Below are 22367 nucleotides of genomic sequence, written 5' to 3' on the forward strand. Positions count from 1 at the left end.
TTAATTAGCACTAACAAATGGTTGAGGGTCATGGGAATTAGTTTTGTAGATATTTGATGATAAATCAATGGACAAATTGAAATTTCAATTGAAAGATTTCACTAGATGAAAAGTCAAGGACAGCACCTCAAGTTATTACAATCCACTTCGAAAAGGAAATGAATGTGTGTGCCAAATTCCATGGCAATGTCTTGAAGACGGCCTGGACAAAAGTGGTGAACCGACAGACAGACATTGCCATTCTAAAATCAACGTTGCTAGCATGTCTAAAAATTAATCTTTAGTGCTATTGAATTCTTAATTTTTTTTAAGTTTTACCATAGAAGACCTTAAAAGTCAGTTTACACTCTCCCAGAACATTGCAAATTGTTAACCCAAACCATGCTGAACTCCACTTTCTGAGGGTTTTCCATGTCCCTCTTGTTGCAGGTCCTTCAAGCCAGACTTCGTCCTGATTCGCCAGCACGCCTACAGCATGATCCCCGGTGACGATTTCAGGAACCTTGTGATCGGCTTGCATTTCGGCGGCGTCCCGAGCAGCAACTCTCTCTTCTCCATCTACAACTTCTGCAGCAAACCTTGGGTGGTAAGCAATCTTTAACTGCTCTCTTTGTTCTACTTTAACCCACACAAAGGTGTCGTGAGTCCCTCCCTCGGCGGCCACCCCGGCTGATTTATTTGGGCCATTACAGGGAGCTGTAACACCTGTCTCTGGAGTCCGTGGAGCAATGGGCCTCCACAGCCATCACACATTATTACTCACTCTGTACTCTGAGAAGACAAGATGCAAGACTGCAGTGAAAACGATGTGAATGCTTAGGTCTGCATGAGTTCATAATTGTAGTCTTTCCACGGAAGTATAAGCTTAAAGGAGCAAATATGTTCCACGACAACACACATACTTCCATAACGTGGTATAAGAATGCACTTCTCCATGTTGTAGCTCATTTACCACATACTTACAGCTCTTACTTATTTACTTAGTTACTTTTTTAAATTTTATTTTTTTTACAAAGCATACCTTACGTTTTTTTTATTTTATTGTGACGCTCCCAAAGTTTTATATTTATTATATCAACATTTGTTTATAATAAAATCTGAAGGAGCTCTTTTGATTTACAGCATATCTTTAGAATAGGCAGAATAAACAATGAATACAATTCAATACACTAAATGTTAAATGCATTTATTTTATTGTATTCCTTATATTTAAGGTGTGCAAGGACAAAATGTATAGGCTGAAATAATGTAGGAATTGATGGGACATGCGACCCTGCTGTTGGATCTAAAACATCAAAAGTAAATGTCAGGTTTGATTGGTGTTTTATGCCCCCAATGTCGTCTTCCAGGCAGCGCTCCCTGGAAGGCACTAAGATTAGGCAATGGTTAGGTGCCTTGAAGTCGACGGTCGCAGCGCTGCCTTGAAGTCGACGTTGGGGTCTTAAAACACCATCAAGCGCTTTGGTTGTCAGTGGCTCAGAATCAGAGTAAGGGCTTCTTTTTAGAGCTGCCATTATGCCCAGACATTCTGCAATCACAAACCGGGAAAACACCGGTTATAAAACAGGTAGATAAACATATCTGCACCCATAGTAGGAGAAAACTTCCCTAAATACAATGTAGCTACAATTACAATAGGGCTGGGTATAACCCAGGACCAAGTAATATCAAAACGTGTCTAGTCAAACAATAACTGCATTCCATCCTTTTTTGTACACAGATCTAGAAAAGAAAAACATTTTTTTGTATGGTTATGGTTTTAATGCGACTTGTGATTGACCCAATACAACCTATAACCAATCCATTTTGTATTTGTGTGGTGAAGTCAAGCCTAGTGTAATTGTCGGAATTGGCAGTTCAGCGTGCCGAGATGCCACCAAAATGTAAAAAAAAACAAAGAAAACAACATAAAATGCAGAAGGATATTTCAAATGAAGTACTCTATTGGTGTCGGTATCACTTTAGGGGTACTGGTATTGGTACTGGTCGGTGTTTCCCACAGATTACAAAGCAATTTGTGTGTGCGGGGGTGTAACTTATTTTCGTAACAATCAAGTATCAAAAACTGAGGACACACTGTTGGATGCTGTCCTCCTTTCCTACTTTAATGCCTAACGAATCTATCTCTTTCTCTCCCTGACCCTGTCTTTCACTGGTTGAAGCCTGAAAATATTGTAAACAAATTAATAACCTAAATAAATACACTGGTCGGACTGTTGAGCTCGGTTTCAGACTGATACCTCCGGTTCAGGCTGGTCCTCATCCTCAACACGGGCCTTTTTCAGTCGCGGAAAATACTTTTCAATACTCATCTGGATTGAAGAAGCAAACATTCAGTGTAAGAGTAAAAAATGACATAACATTATTTATAATACGTTTATTTGATTCATGGCTGCTATATAGCTAGTGTTTTGACCTCGACAACCCAACTGCATTTTACCGCAAACTTGCGACTAGTTAACTTTCTAAAGCAGGCACAATCGCTTGTTTGCTAAGAGTCGGGTCGGTGATTGTGAACGTGTGATTGTGTAAAGGTGTTCACGAGATAGATACCAACCTTTCGTGAACTTGTGAATTTCGCCAGCCGTCTTCTCTCCTTGATGGAGACGGACAGTTGTGTGCACAGTGGGATTGATGGTTTTTTTAAGCCTCCAACATTGTCTTACAGGCAGGTTACCCTCACCTAAAACCTTAAACCTGCCTTAAACATTGCCGCGCCGCCTGGAAGGAGAACACCAAACACCGCACGGTGGGAGGGGCTGTGTGTGTGTGTGTGTGTGTGTGTGTGTGTGTGTGTGTGTGTGTGTGTGTGTGTGTGTGCGAGACACAAGTGACAGAGAGACGGAGGAGAGCAGGGAAAGGAAATGCAGAATAACGTTTGAAATAGCGTTTAAAAAATAAATAAAAAAATTAATAACTAAACGCAATGTGCGGCGGCCGGTGTTGACAGTCAGGCGCACCGCCACACAATAGTCTATGTGTGGGAAACACTGCTGGTATTCAAATTTTTTTCAAACGATACCCAGCCCTAGCTACAATGTCAACCTATAATAACCCACAGCTGGATGCAACAAGTTCAAAACCATTAACTGGAGTAGGTAAGGCAGGTAAGAGGAAGTCAGTCCACCAAAAAAGGAAAATAACATGATCTGAAAATAGATTTTTCCTTTTCAGGGCGACCGGTGTTCAGAGTTGTGTCTGACTGTACTACTGGTTTATATTGTATACAGGTGTAAATTCCATCTAGCCTCCCCCATCCTCCCTGCTTAAATAATGACGTCTGACTGTCTTGTTTATTTTCTGCTTGCAGTTTTCTCAGATGATTAAGCTCTACCATTCCCTCGGCCCTGAGAAATTCCCCCTGAATGAACAAACCTTCTATCCCAACCACATGCAGATGGTGAGTGCCTCGTAGACATTATTCTTTATTAACACAATACAGAGAACAGACACACACACTCAGACAAAAAAAAAAAAAAAAATCACCATAGACGTCCTGTGGCCCGTTTTTCATTAAATCTTTATTATAAAAATATAAAACACAGAAATTAAGTCAAACATTTCTATAACCCCTACAAGGGACCCCACCCTCCCACAAACACACACACACATACACACACTTCAGGAATCCGGGTTTACACACAGACTATACACAGCTTCCTTGATTGGATTTTTTTTTTCTTCTTTTTTCTTTTTTTTTTTTAAAGGATCAAACTTGACCAAGTGTTTCTGTGTTAAGCAGACAGTATATTTACACAAACATGAACCACAGAAATAGTGAGACAGAAACGCCACAGCTGGTGATAGAGCCTCGTCCACACTTATAAAGACATAAAGGACACGTTTTGTACAAAATAAATCTCTACTGCCGTAGATTTGTTTGCTTTACATAAAGTATTTTCCCTCGAATGTCATTAAATATTAACGTTTTTGTAACCTCTTAAAAACTAAATGATACCTAATCATGACTGTATGTCGCATACTAGAGCCAAAGATGTATTATCAAGAGGAAGCCGACAGGCTGAAGGCTACGAAGATGATGCAAAATTAAACATGGTAGACTAACACTACTTAAATCAAATACTTTTATTGTAATTTACATTTACATTTATTAGGCAAATATTGGCCTTTTGTTGAGTAGATATAAACCATCCCTGTCTTCCTCCTCTGATTTGATCATACTTTAGCTTTAGTGTCCCGAGGTGGTTTGAATGCTGTTTTCACATGAAGAAAACGGCACGTTTGTTATTTTGGAATGGAGATGAATGAATAAGAGAAGAAAAAAAAGATTGACATTTTGGGAAATAAGCATATTCACTTTCTTGCTGATGGACGCACATTTCTTTATCCTTCTCATGTGTGTCCCTTAAATATAAAGCTACATCCACAAGATAGTTAGCTTAGCATAGCATATGGACTGTAATGGCGCTTACCCACTGCTAGTACCAGCTCTACTCTACTCTACTCGAACGCGGTGCCCCGTCCTCCATTTTCCATTGCAGATTTAGTACCGCCTCATGCCTGAGGCGAGCGTGGCTGGTCGTCATAGCGACGCCGCAGGAAACTGCCGTGACCTAATCGCGACAAACGCACACAGAACGTCGAAGGTGTGTTGTTTTTGACTAAACTATTTAAAAATGGCAGGTTTGTTCAGGACACACCCATCTGTCGCTAGCATTGATGATGCAGTGATTAGTGACGATTTTCTCCGGCCAATCAGTAGTCTGCAGGTTTTCACGTCACCTTTTGGTATCGCCTCAGCTCGCTTGGAACCTCGACGGAGGCGATACTAAAAACAATACCTGTTAGCAGGTACCAGGGACTTTTTTTCATAATGGAAAACCAAAAAAAGGAGAGTAGACTCGAGTTGAGTCGAGCAGGTACCATGTAAAGGAAAAACGCTCATCTAGCTCCAAGCAAGAAAGCAAATAAGCATATTTCCCAAAATGTCAAACTACTCTTTTGAAAACAACCAACTTGGTCAAAGCCACAGTGCATTAGCGATCTAATATTTTCTCAGTGTCAGTGATGAAGGGGATGTTACTCCCTTTGAAACAAATCTGTGTCTGTTCATGGAATGGACTGAAGGTATGGCACTGGGAAAGAAAATAAGAAAAAACCCTAGATAGGAACAGGTGATGAAAAATGAATTTAGTGACAATATTGTTACTTTCATATATATATATATATATATATATATATATATATATATATATATAATGTCCATTTGAAATAGTTAAATACAAAAAGATTGAATATACACTTAAAAAATATCTCAATGTCTGAAACCTCTGCTTATACTTGTCTTTCATTGGATTGATGTAGAGTACCAGTCAGGGGAACTATGATCAAACTAACAAACAGAAGTACCACAAGTACCATACCACTGGAAATGCTGGTCCTTCATTCTGGAAGGTTGCACAGGATTTGATGGTTGTCGCAATGTACTGTTATTATATATTTTGTTCTTCTTTTTTTTTGCAGATAATACCACATAGTTACTGTGTCATCCAATAAACATAAATAAATGTATTACAGAGGTTTCAGCTGAGTTGATAGTTCATTTCTGTAGCTTATGTTATATACAGCAAAAAATAAAATATCACCATCTCTGCAAGAAGTGAGCTCGTCCCTGCGTTAGCACTGTAACACAGAGATTTCTAGCTCTTCTCTGATATTCAACAGTGCTCAACAGAAAGGACGTCGTTTGTGATATAACTGCAAAATGAGTTACATTGCAAACATTCAGGTAAGCAGAGATACTACTATCCATAAAGACACGTTACAGTAAAAACTGTGAAGATAATCTATGTATACTTCACTGTAAAACAATACCATTTTCCAAAAAAATATAAGGGATATTAACTTATGCGAGGTCAAACCTCACATTGGCACTCCATCTGTATTGTTGATGTGTAGAACTGCAGAAGTTTGTTATGTTGTAATGCTAGCAAGTGTAGCAATCTAACATCTAAATGTACATAGAGATCATTGGCTGTTCGTTTTTCATTGATTGAAATTCATCTGACCTTCAGTCCTTGCTTTTCAGAAGAAACTGCCTCAATGCACAAAATGACCATAATACTAGGTTAGCAGTAGGCTAACTGCAGGTCACTAATTAACACCAATTAAATACTTTTAATTGTTTAGAGGTCAGTTCGGTTAAAAAAAGAAATCTGAATATCCAATAGAGGTTTATCAAGGTCTTCCACTTCTTATTGGCCTTATAAATATCTGTCTTTTAACCACTGGACCCTGAAGAGAAGGTTTGGTGCAAGGAATTTGATTTGCGGAAATTAAAGTTAAACAGGGCGATCTGCACAACAAAAAAAAAGGTATTGTTTTCAATCAGAAGTGCTACGAAACAGGCACTGTAATGGATTTGTTCTTTTCTCCTTTTTTTGCCCCTTTTAAAGAGGCTGACACCCTGGCCAGTGAGCTTAAAGAGTCCTGTAATACTCTAGAAGATATCGGGATAGGACGCAGTCAGGGAGGCGGCAGTGGATTTGGGGCAGGGTGCGTTTGGGGTTCAGGGGTCGGTGGCGTTGATGGTGGTTTTGTCGCGTGCGGCCATGCCCCGGTACCAGCTGCAGTAGCCCTCCTTCTGCTGGATGCAGGCGTAGTGCCGGGACTGGTAGCCGGGATAGCCGAAGTGGGACAGCATGTCCGTCCATAGGCACTCGTTCTTTGAGGTCACGAAGCATGGCAGGTAGTGGCAGGGCTTAATCTACAGAGACAGAAGCGAAACTAAAGATGTAGCCATGAAGCAGGAAACAAAACTGGATACTAGCAACAACTAGTGTAGACTCACTGTATTTTTTTTAGATTTTTTGGGGCATTTTTAGGCCTTTATTTATACAGGACAACTGAAAGGGGAGAAAGAGGGGGGGAATGACATGCAGCAAAGGGCCGCAGGGCAGTGTCACACCTGCTGCGTCAAGGAGTAAACCTCTATAAATGGGCGCCTGCTCTACCAGGTGAGCTACCCAGGAGCCCGACTCACTGGTTTTTACTAAAATAGTCATACCTGCTTATTATGTGAACAATATACCCTAATATATTTTTAAAGTCAACCCCATCCTTACTTTGCTCTATTTTTTCTCTTTTCTTGGTATGTTCTCTAATATGACTTACATACCTTCATAAATTCAAATCTAAAGCTAGGTTAACCTTCAAAAGAATAGTTTGGCACTTTCGGAAATTGGTTTATTTGTTTTCTTAGCGAGAGTTAAATAAGAAGATTGACACCACTCTCATCTTTGTACACTAAATATCAAGCTAGAGCCAGCAGTCAATTAGCTTAGCTAGCATTAAGATTGGAAACATGAAGAGACAGGGGGGTCTTTCCCAAGTTTAGCACCTCTAAATCACTTATTATTAACAAGTTGCATCTTGTTTGTTTAATTAATTAGCTGATGATGCATTAATTAGTGATCTGGCAGGTGTCTTTCTAAAAGCTGGATAAAGCCAAGCTAGCTGTTTTCCCCCTGCTTACAGGCCAAGGCTACGTAAGCTAACGGTCCCCTGGCTCTATTCACCTGAATCTTGCCATGAAAGTGATAGTATAGTTTCCAAAGTGATTCCTTTTATGTTGCTTAAAGACATTCTGTATTGAGCTTATTTTCTTGTTAAAGCTAACCATAATTAGTAGCATGCAACTTCAACAGTGAGTCTACAGTCTAGAAGTTTGTGCAAAGGCCACAGTAGAACTAGCTTAATGATCCATTAACATATGAACCAAATCTCACAATTGTAGAAGAGAAATAAGTGTGTTAGAAAAGAAGTGAGTACATGATTTGGTTTGAATATAAAAGCATGAACATGCGCTTGGTGAAACATCTAGAACATGGAATTGCATCATTTCTCTACTGCTTTTCAGCTTTCAGTCATTTACTGCAGCACATTATTAGATGAGGCGTGAAAAGGCAGCTTTTTAAAATAACTAAGTACAAAACCAGTTAAGTGTACCCTGGCATTTGTATGCTTTGTGCTGTGGAATGTTAAATGAATGTCAGCCGTCTTCCTGAAGCAGTGATGTTTTTGTTGTTTTGTAATGATTCAGTTAGTTTTTACTGAGCGTCTTTCGTGCTATCACACCTCCAGGTGTTCGCACAAAAAAGCAGCTTCACGGATGAATATACAGCGTGAATTGACAGGAAGATTCACATGACTACTCAGAGAGGTGATGAACGGAAATGCTGTGTTTAATGACAGCAAAACGGGAGTCATCAGCTGCATGGAGCTGCACTTATCTGGATATGAATGAGCCAGCAAGTTAGAAGGCACACTTCCCATTTTGGCTGTCATTCAAGCCTGGAGAGCGTGTCACCAACGGTTCAGAGATGTTCGCCATAACTTCCTCGTTTGAGTGGTTTTATAGATGTGATAATTCTCAAACCGGTTCGCCATGCTTCCTGCTTTCCAGTGCAGTAAATCATCATTTGTGGAGGAATGCGGAGGCCGGCGGAGTGCGTTTAATGAGTTGATGTGATGATGTTTACGCCTGCCTGTGCTTACTGACTCTCAGACTGAAGTCTCAGTTGATCGTTGGCCTTCTCTGGATGCTTTCTGGGCTGCTGCCATGTACACACTGAACACAGTTTACAGGCACTGGCCTGCACTGGGAACAAAATAGGTCTCTTTGCTAATCCACTTATACTGATAGGGGCCGATAGTGTTAGCAGATGTCCGGGACACTGCTGTAACAGTAGGACGTTTACGAGGCGGGTCAGCAGCTGCACAGCGGCGGACTACATGTTTGAGTCGCATAAAAACTGGGCATGAAGACTATTTAATAACTCCCTGTGATAGTAGTAAAACTTGTTTTCTCTCTATTTCGGTTTCTGCTGAACGTCCATGATGTATAACAAGTGGAAAGTACGCTCATAATTCAGTCTCAATAACAACAGCAATGTAACCGTGAGGGTTGTTTTAAGTATGAGTAAATGGTTTTAGCAATAGAAGTGACACAGTAGCATTGAAGAGCCTGAATTGCTCTGACCCTTCAAATTCCTTCTGTTAGAAGTATTTCCTTCCTCCTGTAATCATTAATAAGCACTCTCTAGTGGACTTTATAGAAGGGGTCAACCCGTTGCAGCAGTTTTAAGTTTAGTTTTAGTTGTAAAATGGAGGCGCAGTAAGCTCTAGCTCCTCCTTCTCTTGTTCCTCCTCCTCCCGCCTCCTCTTCCCTCATCTTTCTTGTCCTTGCCGGGCGGAGGTTGCTGGTTTCCACTCACCCTGCAGTTGCAGCCCAGCTGGTAGCGATGGTTGATGCCTTTCTTCTGGGCCAATGAGAGGCGCTCCCACCGCTCGTTGAAGTTGCACAGCCCCGTGTAGACCTTGCCATCGTACACTCGACCTGAGGAAGGAAAGAATGCAGGGTATTGGTTGACATGCTGAGTCACAAGTTGAATCTACAGTATATGCTCTAGAAGTACTACTTGAAAACCGCTTTCTGCTGTTTCAGCGAGGGTTGAGATTTCATTCTTAAAATTTGATTCACGTGTCAACACCTGACTATCAGGTAGCGCGGATAGGACTCTTACTTCTCTCTTTTGCAGACACAGGCGTAGATTTCATGCCAATTCATCCAATAGTTGTTATAGAGATATTTCAGTTTGGAAAAAAGTGGTTAACCGATCGACATTGCCAACACAGCATAGATGATAGCATCATCCAGATTTCTGGTTTTCTGGAGATTCCGTGTTTTCCGAAGTTTTTGCTTTAAGAAAACCAATAACTTTACTAATCTTAGCCTCATTGACAGTTACTTAATCAGATGTTGCATCATATTGCTGGTATGTCATTTTGCTATTTGTCTAATTTCATAATCCTCCGCATGTAACATAGGATAATATAAACTTACCACTTAAGCAATCCAACTTGTTTATCTATGGTAAGACAATCTCACACAGTAAGCCCATATTAAACCAACACCCCTATTTCTGAATATCAAAAGGTCAGCAGACGTCTAAATTTAGCGCCAGGCCGTTTGTGGCTTACCGACTCCTGAGACAGGTGCACCGCGGCGGCCTGCGAGGACTCAGGGGCATCACGATTTGTCACCGTATGTCTCCTTCACCGTGTTGTCACCACGCGGGAATTTGACAGCTCTCAAATATGTGCTTCTTCGACCCCCCTGAAACTTCCCGCTCTGCCTGCATCGCCGCACTGGGATTACTGGAGTCACTCGCAGGCTTATTACATGGTGTTGAGTGTGTGACATGCTTCTTAAATACTAATCAGGTCCAGTGCACTCGGGGCTCGATCAAAGAAGAGCCAAGCAGCTCGTCTCACAGGCCCTGGTGCCTTTAAATTGCCCGTAATGCAGCCTTGTTCATATGCAGAGACTTATTATAGACGCCTTGAGAGCAGCGAAAGACGTCAGTGATGTCACTCGCAGCCGGACTGGGTAAACATAGCCGTCGCTGCCTGGCAACGCCGGCTCGTTCACTTGCACTGTGGGGTGCAGTTACAGTATTTACAGGTCAGGACTTAGCGACAGTTATATACGAAGTCGAGGGAAGTAAGTGGAACATTTTTATTTATTTATTTTTTTTATTTTTAAAGGGCCCCGATTTGCCGGCTTGCACAGTGGCAAATAGTAGGGTATAAATAGTGGGGAAGGTTGTGTCACAGGACAAATGAAGAAGTCCTTAAGGGGGGGGAGGGAGTACGCCAGGCCAAACAAACTCGTAATAGTGCAGGCAAACACTCTGAGAAGGAACAACAACAGTTACCTGTCTGAAAAGTATTTAGCATCTCAACAGTTAAAACCAATTTAGTTTTGTCTTAAAAAGCTCAAGGGATACGGTCGAAGAAGAGTGAATCTTGGGTTTAGAATATTTTACCACAGAAATGTAACTAGGCAGTTTGACTTTTCAAAATCAGCCGTGGTAGGGACATAATTCCCTCAAGCTTAATTAAAGGGGCAATATTTTGTATCGTTCCATATCGTTGGGTGTCTTGCGAAAGACAGATGAGAAAAAGAATAGTCAAAATCAAAGCAGCAGATGCTGAGATATTCAGACTTTTAGTCCCCAGTGTGGGTCAAGCTCCAAAAACCTACACTTCCCATAATGGAGCTTGATAGCATCTTTTGTTGCGTTTCCTGCCAACGTTGATCATGGACTAAAAAAAGAACAATGTCAGCCAGTGAGCTTACCTGTGATCAGGTACTGGTACTTGTTGATGTCAAACTTCACACCACACAAACTCTCTGAAGCGTCCGTGTAAATGTGCTGCACGTGCTGGACTTTGTCGAATCCTTTGTACATCTGCAAGACACGAAAAAACAAAATTGGAGTTTAAACCTGAATAAAAAGTGCAATGTTGTACCCCACACCCTTGACTCTCTTCACATAAATAATCAGGAATGAAAAGAGTACGCTGGCTTTATCAGATGACATTCCTTAAGGAATGGCTCTCGAGAGATGGAGTAATAAGCTCTGCCCTTAACTAAATAATAGATAACATGATTACGTTGTGTAATGTGCTTCAACTTTGATGCCGTTTTGGCAAGGGCATTGCTAAACTGTGGACATCAGCTCCTTTTATTAATCCTGGGTATGCAGAGCCAACAGTGAGTGTTTGCCCTGAGTACTGTTTTCTTCAGTGTAATTTATTTGTCTGGGAACAACAGGAAATCCCTGTTTAGATGCGTCGCTCCCAGAAAAGCAGAACAAACTGTTGCTTAAGAATGAAACTCTGGCAGTTTGGGAATGCCAAAGGCATCTGTCTCATAATATTTTTTGAAATTTGGAAGGAATTGCATTATATTATAGCCCACAAGGAAAACCACTGTTTGCAGTGTGTAAACCAGCAGACTGTAATATAAATAAATAACCCAGGAAGTGCAAAGGCCACATTTAATTCCTGAGGCTAATTCTTACAGTGGTTATTGGTGTGCTTCAATAACAAGAGGCCACTTAATGCTTTTGTACAAACTGGGATTGTACTGATGCAGTGCATGACTCTGTTGAAATGTTTACACTCGGAGCGAGGAGTTTGGTTGAGCTGTAATGCCTGTAAGCCCACTAATCCTCCGGCCTGGCCCCTGTCTGAGCAGCAGGCCGATGTCAGCATCTGTCAAAAATATGCAGTGTTATGTAAGAATATAGAGGAAGTGAAAAGCGGGCTTTCATGCTAAGTATCCCAAACTGCTTTTAAGCTATCATACAGCGGCTGAGGGGGCAGAGAGACAGTCTTGTAACTATAGAGTTCCTGCACACACACACACAAATATATATATATATATATATATATATATATATATATATATATATATATATATATATATATATATATATATATATATATATATATATATATATATATATATATATATATATATATATATATATATATATATATATATATATATATATCTTAAATAAGGGGCAATAATAACAACCAAAACAAAGTCAGCGAAGGAAATTGCAATTTAAGCCAATTATTCCAGTGTGTCCAACTTAAGCATTCTGCTACAGTATATAGACAAGCATGTTAATTTCTTCAATTTCTCGCTTACCGACATTACAGCAAAAGGAATAGTTCAACGTTTATGAGCTTTCTTGCCAAGTGTTTAGACGAGAAGATTGAAACCACTCTCATATCTAAGTACGGAGCTAGAGCCAGGGGGTGTTTAGCTTAGCTTATAGACTTGAAGCAGAGGGAAACCGCTAGCTTGGCTCTGTCCATAATAAAACAAATAAACCCATTTGACACAGACAGAAATGTACTGACTACAAATTGTGTTTGTTTATTAATCAAATGCTTAGCTTAGTTTAAGCTTATCCAAAAGACTGAGGGGGGGGACAGCTAGCCAGATGTTGTCCATGAATTAAGTCATATCTTGTTTAAATAATGTGTCAATTGATGAGCGTTAGAGGTGACGGTAGGATTTTTCTAACTTTGAACAAAGCCAGTCTAGCGGTTTTAAACAGTCTTTACAATTAGCTAGGCTAACCATGCTAGGCTAACCCTACCGGCTCTAGCTTCATGTTTAGCTCAGTGACATGAAACCGGTATCAATCTTCTCATGTAATTCTCTGCGAGAAAGGGGGTGTGTTTGCCAAAATGTTCTACTATTCCTTTTAAGCTGAAAGAGTTTCAGTGTCTCGCTCATCAGCACTTTCAGCAGAGGATTGACACGCTCACCTTCATTTGCTTGACTGTGTAGCGCATCGTTCCGAAAGGTCCATCTCTCAGGAGCTTCTTGCCCACGACTTTAGCCCGAATCACTGTGAAGAGAGAAGATGGACAATGAATTAAATGATCCGGGCAAACCGTTGCATTCCTCTAACATATAACTAGGAGCTATCCTATCCAATCTATCAAATAACACTCAGCCTAGGCCAGTAGGAGGCATTTGCAAACCCATTATAAAGACCATTTCAGGACCGGTTGGGACCACAGTTAATCCGTTTATCCGATTTTCTGCATTGCTGCTGTTTGCAAAGGAAGACCAATGAGAAAAGAACACTACAGGGACTTTTGAGTTTGATACAGAAATTAGAGGAAAAGGACGCCTTGTCCATGTGTCAAGGCTTCATTCTCACTGCTGGTGTTTAAGAGTTTTTGGATGACTGCTCACATGGAACTTGCAGTAATCACAGGAAACTTGGTTTTGATTTTGCAGTTGTATTATTCACATCATAATTGGCAAAACGTGACTCCAATCAGATTTTTGCTGGATTAAAAACAGAAGGGGAAAAAAAAGTGCAGTATGTGTCTCCTCTGTTTCCTTCTATATTGGGATCAGGGCTTGAAAAAGATCTTATCTGTGTGCAGGACCCTCATGTAAACGTCTGCGAGGTGAAAATGTTCAGGGGGCACTTTGATTTGTTTGCTTTCGCTCATGTTGGTGTGGAGGCTTCTTGTGAAAGGCCAGGGCTGTGGGCCCTGCATAAGCAGTCAATCATCTGTGAAGTTCACCTGCTGCCCACAGCCGACCGGCTGCAGACACAACTAACACTGGCCATGTTTGTTATCTTCTCCCGGTGGAATTTCCTTAACACATTCTTCAGGGGCTCACATTCCCCAGAATGGAAAGAAAATGATGAGCCTTTCATTCTTTTACTGGAGAATGAAATGAGGCATGTGGCATGTTCTGTTTGGTCTCCGTTTGTCTTGCTGTCCTACTTCCAGGCAAATTTTAAATGGGCATAAAAATAGAACTCCAACAGGAAGCAGTTACAGCACGGCCACCCAAAAGTGGTGACCACAAATTTATTTTGGACATGAAGACCCCAGTTTGAACCAAGCGTTTGTTTGAACAACCTCAAAAACTTATTTTGAACCAGTTTGAACAAATCAAAAGGACTGTGGCCATCCAGGAGCTTACCAATAGAAACGTAGTGTTCTTTATTTGGTTCATTTTGGCTAAATTTTGTGTGTTAGAGAAATGCTTCTGATCATGAATGAAAGTGCGAAATATAAAAGCAGTTAGTTCTTTTAAAGTTGTCTTTGCCAAAAGGAAAAACATGTCAGATGAGGTTTCAGGGCTCTGTGAGGCTGTACTTGGGTGCTTTGTGCTAAATGCTAACATGAGCACGCAATGCCAATGCCAACATGTTGATGCTAAGCAGGTAATGTTTACGATGGTCACCATCTTAGTTTAGGGTGTTGCAAACATTAGCTAATTAGCACTAAATACAGCTAGGATTGGACAAGGTGAAATTTTGGCCTGATAGTGGCTGAAAAGTCAGAAGATCACCAAAGTTATTACAATTCATCCTCTGGAGACCACGGATGTGTGTATGAAATTTGAATGGCAATCAATCGAATAGTTCTTGCTATATTGGGCAAAAAAAACAGTGGTAGCACTAGATAAAAAGTCAGAGGATCACCAAAGTCATCGGGATTTAGCCTCTGGGGACCTGGATTTCATGGCAATCCATCCAGTAATTGTTAAGACATTTCACTGTGGACCAAAGTGGTGGACGGACCAACCGACCTCCATCAGTGGAGCTACGCCGCTAGCGTGGCTAATAATCCTATTGTTGTACTTGCGGGAGGCCGTAAAAGCACCGCAAGTGAACAGAACGTCAACTCTAAAATGTACTCGAGGGTCAACGGTGCTTTAGAATATCAACCATCCATTAACCGTGCAGCACTACAAAGCTGCAAAATGGAAATATCTTTCAAATTGCATGTGAGGCAACGCTGTTCAGCAGAGCATAAAGGTGATTGTTTTTCACCTGTCTGCATTGTGTTATGACTCACTGACTTTCACTGACCGCTTCACAAGAAAGCACACAACCAAGGCAAACAAATGTCATTTCAGAGCTCTTGGTTTTAATGTACCAATCCCCGCTGCCTGCCCTCCGCTTTCTGACCTTCCACAATAACTTGCTGCAGAACATTTGATCCATTAGTCTGTCAACTCTTCTAATATGAACCAAGAGCGCCATTGCCTGACGGACCTCTGCTAAATGCACCCAAATGCAGTTTGACAGACGTTTGCCGCTGCAATTACAGAGGAAGCAGGGCACAATTACAGAGGAATGTGCAGATATAACAAGATACTTTTGCCTCTGTTAAATACACTGCTGCCGTTATTTTTCCAAGTGTCACCCCAAAACCTAGTTTCCTCCTCTGCCCTGAACTCAAAAGCAACCCTCAAGAGAAACGAGCTTTCGTCTTTGAAGGGCCACAGGTCAGCTGATTTTACCAAAGTACATCCAGATAGGTCCCCTCTTGTTGGACGGCAGCCACTAATTGGCCAGTGATGGTGCCATCACCCAGAGGAATGTGTGAAGGGCCTCAGCTGCCCCAGAGACAGAGGATTTGTGTCATTCCTATGCAGTGACCCCTTGACCTCTTTTCAATTCAGCGGTTATATTTACGTATGACCACACGGCTGCCTGCTCACATCTATAAGTCTACGTTACGAGTGTTTATTTAACCCACTTTCATAATGTGATCTCACATCACTTTGGTTAAACTGGAAACTATTGACATGCTGTGTAGTTTCTGCCTTCTAAACTCTTCTTTTTACGTACCACTTGTGCTTTAACTGCATGTACATGTGCATATGTCTGTATACAGTACCTCACAAGGATATATAGTCACTTCAACTTTTATTGAACTCCGACTGACGCCACTGTTTCCCGACAGAGGTGACTATCTGATCAAATGCGGCATCTTTCTGCATTCATTTACATATTCATGCAAAAACACGGATTTGTTATGTAGTGCTGTAACTGTTTGATGCTTCACATTAGTAATACACCAGTTTAAGAAGTCTTATGACAAAGCAACATCTGTACATTAATCATACTGATTAATTACCTAATTTACACAACTAGTGGTGGTTAATATGGTGATTATGGCAGCTGAAGTACCTATATTTGCAACCCTTTTTGGCCAAACTTATTCAGGTACTCTGAATTTAAATTTGAATACTTTCTTCTATTTGTGTAATAAATATAACAGTTAATAACCCAGTAGTTAATATAGTAGAGTTGAAATATCTATCGGAGTTGAAATATCTATCGGAGTTGAAATATCTATCGGAGTCTCTCCCCCTCTTAGTTTGCTAAACATGAGGAATTACAGGCCAGTGATGTGACGCACAAGTATTCATCTTCTGCAGAGGATACATGTTCAAGAGTGGGAGGCTTTTCGTGATAAGAGAGGTAACCACGGTCTGACACAAAAGAAACAACAAAAAAAGAAGTGAATCCATTTTTTCACTCAGTATCTCTTGCCTAAAGCAGGGGATTACACAAGCTTGAATGCTAAATCTTGAGGTGAGCATGAAATGTAGTTAAACATTTATTTCAGCCTACGTACAATGTGGCAAACTGCAGGCATGACAAGAATACGTGTGTGTGTGTGTGTGTGTGTGTGTGTGTGGTAAAGCGAGGCACGGGGCGGGTGACGGTGATTTTAGTATGCAGAAAGTGGTCCAAGTTTGAAGAGGCGAGTGGGAGGAAGAGGAATTCTCAAGACGACACACTACCACGCTCAAAAATAAACACTGAAACTGAATCTGCTAAAACGCTGGAGCATAAAGCCTGCAACGTTTACATAGTGGTTGGCAAAGTGCAAAGGCAGCCTATGAAGTAGGAGTTTTTATCACTACCTCCGATACCTGATTAGGACCAGTTTTCAACAAGGTGACAAATGCTTCTGTTTGGTTTTTGGGAATCTTTAATCCATTTAAATTTAAATGTGATGCCATCTGAACTCATAATCGCTAGCTGTCTAAACTAAAACTGGTGTCTTTAGTATGCTTTGACAAAGCATTTAAAATGAATTCCTTCAAAACAAAGGCCTGTCTCCAAATTAGTGAGTGTCTTTAGGTGCACTGGAAAAGCGAGTCACAGCCAACACCTGAAGCCTTGTCAGTTGGCCTGGTGTTACAGTATCTGGGCATGCTTGCTACCTGCTAATGCCTGCTTTTCCTATCTCTCTATTCTTGCCGTGTCACTTTCTCGCTGGCGGCCTCTCACCTTTTCTTTTTAGACTTGTCGGTCAGATGATTACCTAACTGTAAATTCCTGTTTGTAATTTAATAGTAGTTTGATAGTAGCTTGGATTATCTAGGTTAATGCTCTCATTCGTGAAAGTGTGACTTCACTCCTTTTGACAGTTAGAGGCCACCATAGATAAAAGGTGACATTCTGGTGACAAATAAATTGTTGCAATGTCAAAGTACTCAATGCTCCATTTACAGCAAGTACAACTGAAGGTGAACTGAGCTGTGTGCTGGGCTGATTGGGTCCATTGCCCCCCTTGCTAGCCTCCTGTTTAAAACGGTGGACCCCTTGAGCGGCTGTGTGGTCATCAGAGAAGGCAGGGATGGACTTGGACATTTGATACGCCTGGCTCATAGGACGAACATCCCAGGCTTGTACGGAATCCAGAACCTTTGACATCACATCATATTTTAGCTCACTTTTGGGAAAACTACAGATATCTGATCCAAGCTTACATAATGCATCTCATAACGGGAGTCCTGGTTTCCCTCAGATTATCATCTGTCACCTGTTGACCTGTAGTTAAGGAGGGTGGGGGGGTGCGGCTGACAGTGATTTAACTAAACGCTACTCATTAGTAGAAGGAGGTGAGTGTAGTGGTACCAGGGGAGCGCCGTCACAAAGCCCCAGGCAATACATCACTCTAAACCTGCTATGCTGCACAAAGCTGCTCTATGCTGCACAAAGTACCCACAGCAGGGCGGGATCCGTTTCTTTCAATGGCCTGATCCTCAATCCCAAACCGAGCATAAACACATATCACGCTAATCCTCAGCGACTGACCTGGTTCGGGGTGCAAGCATGTAAAGGTTTGCTCTGTCATCCCGAGCGCTTGGGAACTAGAGTCCTTACAGAGCGACATCAAATCTCAGGGTCAAAGTTGACCTTAGGGCCTCTAATCTTGCTTGCTTTGGGGAAACAAGCGCTGCTCATTTCCCCTTGTGAATGGGCAGCTTTAAACCCAGCTGCCTAATAGCAGCCAACTGGGTCTCTGCACAAGAAAGCAGCCTGGTCATTACCTGGTGCCCAGGTATGTTCGCATGTAAAACTGACAGGGTGCCTCTTTACCCGATCAGAACAGAGATAAGCGTAATCGTATCTGAAATGGTAGCTATGAAAATGAACTCAAATGCACCCCAGGTCTCTAACATACTACTATCAAAATAAAGGGAAAGCAGGACCCCTAAAAACTCTCAAATATTTCAAATTACACTTGTCAAATAAAGAGACCGACTCTAGTAACCCAATTGCCAACCCTTTAACTTCATTGCGATTCATCCAGTGGAGTGCCTGCGGGTGATTATGGTGATTACGAGAGCTTTGAACTCAACTACGGGTCTTAAATTGGGATGATTCAGGACTTTCGCCTTTGATGTCGACGGTGAGAATTACAGGGTTTCTCCTTCGCCGCATTAGCATTTCAATCCTGTACCTTTTTGTTTTACACGTCTCCGTGTTTTAACTGGGCTTGGGGGACACAAGCAGAGGTGCAGGTGTTATCTTAGGGTAATAGAAATAGACGTTAAATTAAAGAATGAACCAGTATTGGAAGATCATTTTACTTTGACTTGCTTTAACATTAGCCTGGACATGTAACCTGTATTTTAAGTCATGTGTGGAAAGATGATAATAAAAGCTGGATCACTTCAAACCATTCAGGCTTCCTACACAAATCTCAAATGTCTGGACTTTGTTAATTCCAATTATGGAAGTCCAGGAAATCCAATCCGGTGTTTCAGAAGGGTTTCCCTGCGAGGACCGAGGTGTAAGAGTGGCTGCAAGCATTCAAAGCACACCTCGAGCTAAGCCAGGACCTTGGAAATGGGATTTGTGGGGCTCGCAATGATCACTGCGCCCATTGAAGTCAGTCCCAGATTCTACACTGGCAAATCTCAGCGGGGTGCCAACACCATGAGCTATCTGAAGGACTGTGAAAGGCATTGCATGCGTTTTTGGAAGCGCCATTTTTGCTTGCTCCAACCGGGTCACTTGGCTGCCACAGGCCTGGAAAACGGGGTTTACCAAAGACCAAGAGACAAAGTGACCATTTTGGGTCCTTATGTGCAATATCTGTGATATTTCACAGGATTCCTCTTATAAAGGTTGGGGCCCTCAGAGGGCTAGTAGGCTAAATCTGGACCTCCTCCCTTCAGAGACTCTACAGAGGATTCACCAAAGCATCATAGTGAGTTCCTGCCCACGTCAGAACTAAAAGAAGTGACTTACGCCTACCTAAACTACACTGGTTGTGTCCTCTGAATTTGGGCAAAGAAGCCTCATTTTCTTGGCTGCATTTGGAGTAGCCTTTGGAAAAGGAAAAGTCTTGTAGTGCAGTGATGTAGCGTATTGAGAAAATAGGACACTGCTTATGAAATTTGAAAGGCACGTTAAGTTTTAACGTGAAGTATTTCTTGTTGTTGGATCAACAGTTAAATATAGAAAGGCATTTTATCTCTTTGGAAGAGTGATGGGGGAATGATAATTCAAATATATGTTGTTATTAAGGATTCAGATTTTTAGGTGTACATTGACTTTGCAGCTGTAGCTACTAGCCGATAGCTTAGCATAAAGACTGAAAAAGGGGAAAGCGCTAGCCTGGCTCTGTCCAAAGTTAACAAACTCCACCTACCAGCACCTCCAAAGCTCGCTAATTCATGTTATATCTCAGGGGTTTAATTTGTAATAAAACCAAAGTGTAAAAATTATTTTTGTCATTCACCTTATTAAGAAGGTGTGTGTGTGTTTGTGTGTGTGTGTGTGTGTTTGTGTGTGTGTGTGTGTGTGTGTCTTCCCTTGTAGCGTTAGTCGACACTGCAAACACATGGCTGTGTGTGTGTGTGTGTGTGTGTGTGTGTGTGTGTGTGTGTGTGTGTGTGTGTGTGCACGAAACGCTTAGACTGAGAGTTTATTGTTTGATTATGTGTCAGGGTTTAAGAGAGCCTCGTGATGGTTTCACATTTTTGGGTCAAATGATATTGAAGCAAAATATCAGCTGCACTGAAAAAGACTATTTGCTTAAGTACGTATATGTGGCTTTAAGTGACAGGTTGTCAGTGAAAAGAAACGTGTCTCCTTTCCCACTACAAATCAGCTGCCCTCCTGTCCCATCGGACACATTTCACCCCCTAAACTGCCTGCAACTATCAACCCAAAAACAGTCATATCTCCTTACAGGGCAGATCAGATAATCCCAGTCTTGACCAGTGTTATCTAAAAACAGGGGCCAGGTTGAACTGGTGCTTCAGGCTTAGCCAGATCCCAAGTTCATATTATTCTGGGGAGTCAGAGAAATTATAACCATGCAGTAAAAAAAAAAAAAAAACTATGTAAACCCCCACCCCCCTGCTCTGTTTGTGCACCAGAGGCCTGCGCTGTTTGTGCACCAGAGGCCAGGCATATCGGAGTTACAACCGGGTGGCTGCCTGACAGAGAAATACCAGAGTGTGCAGATAAATAAGCACGATTTGAAACATCTAAGCTGACTGGATCCTTTTATCAACTGGTGTTAATTCACACCACCCATACTTCTTCTCCCACACTAGCGTGTCTGTAGCTTGAAAAGATATGATGAAATCAAAACTTCATCAATTTGGGGATGAAAAGCAAGGAAATGTCGAAATTTTAGGGGACCCTTGACTTAGTGTAACAGCCATCACTTTAAGAAGCATCACTGGTGTCCTTCACGGACCATAAACTACATAGGTTTGTAATATTACACTATCAATTACATAGTGGAAACAACACTTGACTACTAGTTGGACAGCTATAATACATTATAATACTAATAGCATTATGAAAACGAAGCAAAAGTAGTTCTGGTGTAAACATTTGAAAGTAAAAAAAGTAGTTAGCTCTTAATAGCAACTTATTTAGTTTCCCTTATGCTCAAACGAGAGATTTAGCTGAAAACATGCTTTCCTCAAATGACGTGCATCCAGTAAATTGATGGCAGATCAGTCTTCTTTCCCGTATCGAGTGACAGGCAGCACTGTTATCTCAACATCTGCTCGCAGTACCGGGGTAAAAATGAAAACCCCGCTGATTTACAGCAGTAAACGGATGGTTCTAACCCGTCCCTTACCTATGTCGGAGTTGCAGAAGGCGTCTTGCGGGTGCGTCAGAGCGCACGAGCAGCCCTCCGTCAGCTGGATAACCTGCAGGCTGCTGAAGACAAACAGCAGGCTGATCAGGTGCTGGTACACTGACTGCATTTCTCCAAACTTTTCCACTCCTCTATGCTGCTGGGATAAAGTGTGTATGGAGTCCGGCCGGGTCCGCTGTAGTAGTAGTAGTAGTAGTAGTAGTAGGTTAGGCGGTATGTAATGTCCAAGTCTCTGCTCTGGCTGTTGCTTCTCGACTCGCTTGAGCGTTTCTCCCTGATCCCGGAGAGGCGCACAGCCGTACATATAGCGCGCCGGAGAGGCGTGCACGCCCCTTTCCACCTCTGCAGCTCGCGGGAGGGGCGGCCAATCAGCGGCCGGTGATGCCATTAGGAATCACAGACACCAGACACGATGACATACTGGAACTTTACTCTGCTTCGTCTTATTTTTTCCAGACTGACAAAAAGAAAATAAACACTGGGCGCAGAAAAATAAAATAATAAGATTGGCCAAAAGATGTTTATGCATATTTGAACATGACCGTGCTTTGGTCTTATTTTCCTACACAGTGAGAGTTAGATGGCAAAATGAGAATGGTTTGATATACAGCAAACTTCAAAAACAATTCTGGAAAAAATAATGCATAAGCTACCCATTGGTACCGGTTTGTACTTTTTCCCATGATGCAGTATAACGAACATAATATTTTTAATAATGCCATATAAATGACATAAACTTAACTTAGATATATATTTTAACATTGATAATAAACTGATAT

The 22367-nt window shown here is 41.6% G+C and overlaps 2 protein-coding genes across 3 annotated transcripts in view; one reads left to right on the forward strand and one right to left on the reverse strand.

The window, feature by feature from the left end:
• The window catches only part of LOC120553417 (synapsin-3-like), a 124226-nt gene that overhangs the window by 54876 nt on the left and 46983 nt on the right, over positions 1-22367 (forward strand). For both annotated transcript variants that reach the window (XM_039791788.1, XM_039791789.1), the window contains exons 5-6: positions 430-586; positions 3311-3400. In XM_039791788.1, the coding sequence (XP_039647722.1) occupies positions 430-586; positions 3311-3400 (247 nt within the window). The remainder of the gene's footprint in view (positions 1-429; positions 587-3310; positions 3401-22367) is intronic.
• LOC120553419 (metalloproteinase inhibitor 3) lies at positions 4833-21876 on the reverse strand. Its single transcript, XM_039791791.1, has 5 exons — positions 21568-21876; positions 13159-13241; positions 11165-11276; positions 9237-9358; positions 4833-6727 (listed from the first exon to the last, which is right to left on the reverse strand). Exons 1-5 carry the CDS (start codon positions 21695-21697, stop codon positions 6530-6532), a joined length of 645 nt encoding a protein of 214 aa, XP_039647725.1. The 5' UTR covers positions 21698-21876; the 3' UTR covers positions 4833-6529.

The sequence above is a fragment of the Perca fluviatilis genome, chromosome 23 (assembly GCF_010015445.1).
Source record: "Perca fluviatilis chromosome 23, GENO_Pfluv_1.0, whole genome shotgun sequence".
Classification (NCBI taxonomy): Eukaryota; Metazoa; Chordata; class Actinopteri; order Perciformes; family Percidae; genus Perca; species Perca fluviatilis.